The sequence below is a fragment of the Carassius auratus genome, chromosome 29 (assembly GCF_003368295.1).
Source record: "Carassius auratus strain Wakin chromosome 29, ASM336829v1, whole genome shotgun sequence".
In the NCBI taxonomy this organism is placed as follows: domain Eukaryota; kingdom Metazoa; phylum Chordata; class Actinopteri; order Cypriniformes; family Cyprinidae; genus Carassius; species Carassius auratus.
The window spans coordinates 5,577,147-5,582,085 of NC_039271.1; the positions used below are offsets into that span (position 1 = coordinate 5,577,147).

General features: G+C 41.3%; 1 protein-coding gene across 2 annotated transcripts in view; it reads right to left on the reverse strand.

The window, feature by feature from the left end:
- Positions 1-4,608, reverse strand: part of LOC113048494 (potassium voltage-gated channel subfamily C member 2-like) — a 59,464-nt gene extending 54,856 nt beyond the window's left edge. The window contains exon 1 of one of the 2 annotated variants that reach the window (XM_026210345.1): positions 3,769-4,608. In XM_026210345.1, the coding sequence (XP_026066130.1) occupies positions 3,769-4,323 (555 nt within the window). In that variant the 5' untranslated portion in view covers positions 4,324-4,608. The remainder of the gene's footprint in view (positions 1-3,768) is intronic. The other variant, XM_026210344.1, reaches the window with a different exon arrangement.
- Between the last annotated feature and the right edge of the window lie 331 nt (positions 4,609-4,939).

Genomic DNA, 4,939 nt, shown 5'->3' on the forward strand with positions numbered 1-4,939 from the left:
CCGCTAAGACCTTCGTTTCTTTTCTGAACACAAATTAAGATATTTTCCGATGAAATCCAAGAGCTTTCTGACCCTGCATAGACAGCAACATAACTAACATACTAGCAACTAGGGCTATAGGTTATAATGCATTTATCTGTTATATATATATATATATATTATTATATCTATTTCATATTAAGCCTATATTAAGCATAATATATATAAGTCAAGCATGCACATTTGAGCTTCCCTTACAGAAAAGGCACATGCACTTCAGCTTGTGAAACCAATGTGTCCACATTTGTTCATATGGTTTTCACACATTAACACCATGAAAATGTTTCAAAAACACATGCTTCATGTGTGTTTCACGTGTGTTTCACATATTTCACAAGTAATTTTGTCTAAAAAATATGACCGAAACATGCAAAAATGCAGAGAATATTTGTGTGCAATTTACAAATCATTCACAAAAAAAAAAAAAAAAAAAAAAAAGTTACATTTTTGTTTAATTTTGATGTCTTACTGTGTTCAGGTTTGACCGTAGTAAAATTAAATGCACAAACTGACATTTCAAACCAAAAAAAAATCAATCTTTACAAAAATCTATCAAATCAACAAATTAATAGAAATACGTATTTATGTCCACAACTAGAGAATTTTATGACTTATGTAGAGTTTTTTTTTGTTTATTCACCACCAAATGGCACTAATCTGTCTTCAGAAACAAAACGGCATTGTTTACATTTTAACATGGAATACTGCCATTATTGAAAATAATATAAAAATAATAGTTTTTTTTTCCAATGGGATAAATGTTGATCATAACTATTGCATGAATATTAATTAGTACCATGAAATTATCTCAAAATACAAAATTTAAAAAAAAAATGTATTGAACAAAAATATTTGATTTTACTGAAAAAATAAAAAAAAGTTACATTTCAGCTGTTCAGTCAGTTTTGAGCAACACAAGTGTGACCCCAAATTAACAATACCAGAGAGGTTACGTTTAAATAAAATAAGATTATTAATGTTTTTGAAAGAATACTTTTTTTTCTCACCAAGAATACATTTATTTGATGAAAAATCCAGTAAAATCAGAAAAACAAATATATTTGAAAACATTTTAAAAATGTGTATTTGTCTTGTGATCGAAGCTGAATTTTCAGCATCACCACATCCTTCAGTAATCATTCTAATTAATACTATGAGAACTTTTTTTTTTATTGTAATAACGTTTTATAACTTTTGCAGGATTTGCGATCAAATAAAAGCAGTCTTGAATCACCTTAATTATTCCAAACTTTTAAAGGGTTTATCACACTGTTGTGCATCTACATACACAAAGACTTCATCGTCACCATCATTATCAACTCGAGGCTTGTTCTCAAAAGATCTTGTTTCATTACTGTAATCGCACAACAAGGACACGAGCATCCCACGAAGACGCCCACAGCCTCAACACACGCGAAACTCGCCGAGATCATCAGCGCTCCACGACCGATTTAAAGACGATGACGGACAGCAAAGTTTAGGCTGAAAGACTCGTGCTGCCAGCATCAGCATCCAGATCATCCGTGCCCACACACACACACACACACACACACACACGCGTTCTGTATGACAGTGCTATTCTTCCAGCGCATGAATCATCCACACACACACAATATGTCAAACACACTCATTTCAAACGGCGCCAGAGGAAACGAGCAGACACACACACACACACACACGGCACGCGCAGGGTTCACGCTCCGCTGAATTCCTGAAATCAATCGCTGCTCTGAATGAACACGGGCAGCTGATGAGAGATACGGTCGCCATGGAAACGGTCCCGGCGCAGCATCTTCAGACGTGTGCCAGTGTTAACCTCTTAACTGGCAACGGCACACGTGGCATCAAAACACACACACACACACACACACACACACGTCAACATGATGATCACAGCGTCAAACCCTCTGCTGCATAAACAGATGGATGAAACCAGGCTGAAGGCATCATGGGAGCACAAACTAGAAGCTGCAGGGGGAATTCTGGGTAATGTGTGCTGGGTAATAACAAGCGTGTTGCAAGAATCATTATCTGGGAGTCTGTTTGTCTGTCTGTCATCATTAGAAATGAAGATAGCAGGCTGTTCGTCTAGAGAAACAGCTAGACATTGATTAGACAAACAGTCTGACTCATTTAGTCAATCTCTGCATGTTAAACAACTCAATCAACCAACACTGATGTGTGCATTCACTGGCCACAGACCAACGTAAGACTTACCCAGCATTAAAGGAACAGTTCACCCAAAAAAACATTAATTTGCTGAATTTACTCAACCTTAGGCCAAAGATGTAGAAGAGTTTGTTTCTTCATAGATTTGGAGAAATGTAGCATTTGCAAACACTTGCTCAGCAGTGAATGGGTGCCGTCAGAAAGCGGCATGTTTGCACGAAACAAATCCATCCTTAAATCATTTTAGCTTCAAATCGTTGCTTCTTGTTTGTTTCTTCATCTGCGTCACAAGATGTTAAGTGATGAACTGGAGTGCTGTGGATTATTGTGATGTTTTTAATCCGCTTTTTGACTCTCATTCTGACGGCACCCATTCACTCCAGAGCATCCAAGTGATGCAATGCTACATTTCTCCACATCTGATGAAGAAACAAACTCATCTACATTTTGGATGACCTTTTAGCATTTGCATGTAGCATTTGCAAACACTTGCTCAGCAGTGAATGGGTGCCGTCAGAAAGCGGCATGTTTGCATGAAACAAATCCATCAGCTTTTATCAGTTTCCTGAAATCAATTTAAGCGTTTATCAGCTTTTTGGACTCTCATTCTGACGGCACCCATTCACTGTGATGCAATGCTACATTTCTCCAAATCTGATGAAGAAACAAACTCATCTACATCTTGGATGCCCTGAGTGTGAGTAAATTATCAGCAAATGTTAATTTTTGTGTGAAATATTCCTTGAATGTGAAAACCAATCTCTCTTTAGAGAAATAAGGACAATTTACTCCAAAGAAAACAACAATTTTTCAGTGAAATAACTGCTATTTACAATATGTATCAAGAACAAAAATGTGAATTTTTAATAAAATGCATAAGATTTCGCAGTGGCTCAAAAATAATCAGAGCTCAGAACCCGAAGCAGCACAAAGAAAAAGCTCTTTAAAATTTGATCCGGCTGATCTCTGCAGTGCATCTGAATTCGCCTGCAACAATCTCAATAATTAATATTTTCCACTGAAGTTACCAGTCTCTTCCAACCAATCGTTTATAATTAAAACATCTCAAATGGTGACAAAGGAAAAATAACCTCCATTGCGCTTCCCATAAGTGTGGGAGGACTGTGACTCTTTTCTCTCCCTCAATCAGGCCAATTTCAAGTTTTAGGTTCTGGACACCTGTTACCAATGCATATCTAGTTTACACACGTTTAGGATGAAAAACACTCGTGCATGCACTTTCTCAAATGTGTTTGCCATCTCTGTCTTGATTTGATCCTTAAATGTGACATGTGCCTCTCCAATACGTTTCTAACCATCACGCACTGGTCTAGATGCATGCACGAGCACGCTCATATATAAATCAACGTTTTAGAAGACTCTCTCTACTCTTTACTAACCCCTCCCAGGCACGTTTAATAGTATGCACGGGAACTTAAATAAGAAATTGACTTCTCTATACGCGTGCATGAGTCTCGGCGTTGTTTTGGATGCACTGGAAGCGCGAGCGCGTAAAGGAGCCGCGCGCAACCGTTTGGCGACTCCGCGCTGCGCTCTTACCCGGGCGGCTCTGGAGGAGTACGGGTCCTCGAACAGGTTCCAGATGACCGGCTGCCACTTCCTCCACCTGCAGACGGTACCGTCCGGGGACACCACGTCCTCGATGCGCAGCCGCTTGCCGTACTCGTCGTCCTCGTCGTTGTCCACGTTCATCTCGAACACCTCCAGCGCCTCCTCGGCATCCCGGTGCTGTCGGTAGGTCATCCAGCAGCACGGCTCCACGTCCGTCTCATCGATGCCCCAGAAGGACAGCTCCTCCTCGAACAGCGGCCCGCACACGTCCGCCGGACAGTGCAGCTTACCGGTCCGGTAATAGTTGAGCACGTAGGCGAAGACGCCCGGATGCCGGTCGAAGAAGTACTCGTTGCTGCGCGCGTTGTACTCGATGAAGCCCCGGACTTGTTGCAGCTGGTCCAGAACCGACTCGAGGTCCGACTCGGAGGCGAGCAGAGCCAGACGCGTGCCCGGCAGGGTCTTCAACGTGGTCCGGTAGGTCTCGTGCCTCGTGCCCCCGACGTTGAGGATCACCCTCTCGTGCTCGTCGAACTTGCCCATCTCTCAGAGTGAGACATGACGCGAGGGGAGTAACGTTACTCTACGGTGCTGCTGTGGCGAAGCTCGAGTACTCCAACAGTTCACGAACAGCCTCATTGAAGTGAAGGACCGAGCCGAGCGCGTCTCTGAGGAGAATCAACACCGGTGACAGGTGAGAGACGAGACGAGACGAGGAAGCAGCAGCTCTTCCTTCTACCGCTCCATCATCATCATCATCATCACCTGCGGCTCGCGCTTCAAGAGCAACAAGCGCGCGCGCTCGCTTCCTCTCTCTCTCTCTCTCTCTCTCTCTCTCTCTCTCTCTCTCAAGGACACACCCTTTCTCATCAGTGGCTTTCAGCAGGAATATATTCATATGCTTGGGTTAATTTTAACCACGTTTATTTTTAAAGAGAGATTTATGGGATTTAAATCCGATTAAAAAAAAAAGTCATAGTTTATTAATAAAAATGAATTCCGTCATACTTTTTGGGGATTGGTTGGAACAATATCTCTGGCGGAACAATCCAAACAAAATTCAAATAAAACTGGACTTCTTATTTTAGGCTCATTCACTAAATATTTCCTACATTTGTGTTAATTAGTGGCTAAAATTATTTATTTTGGAGCAGGCTGT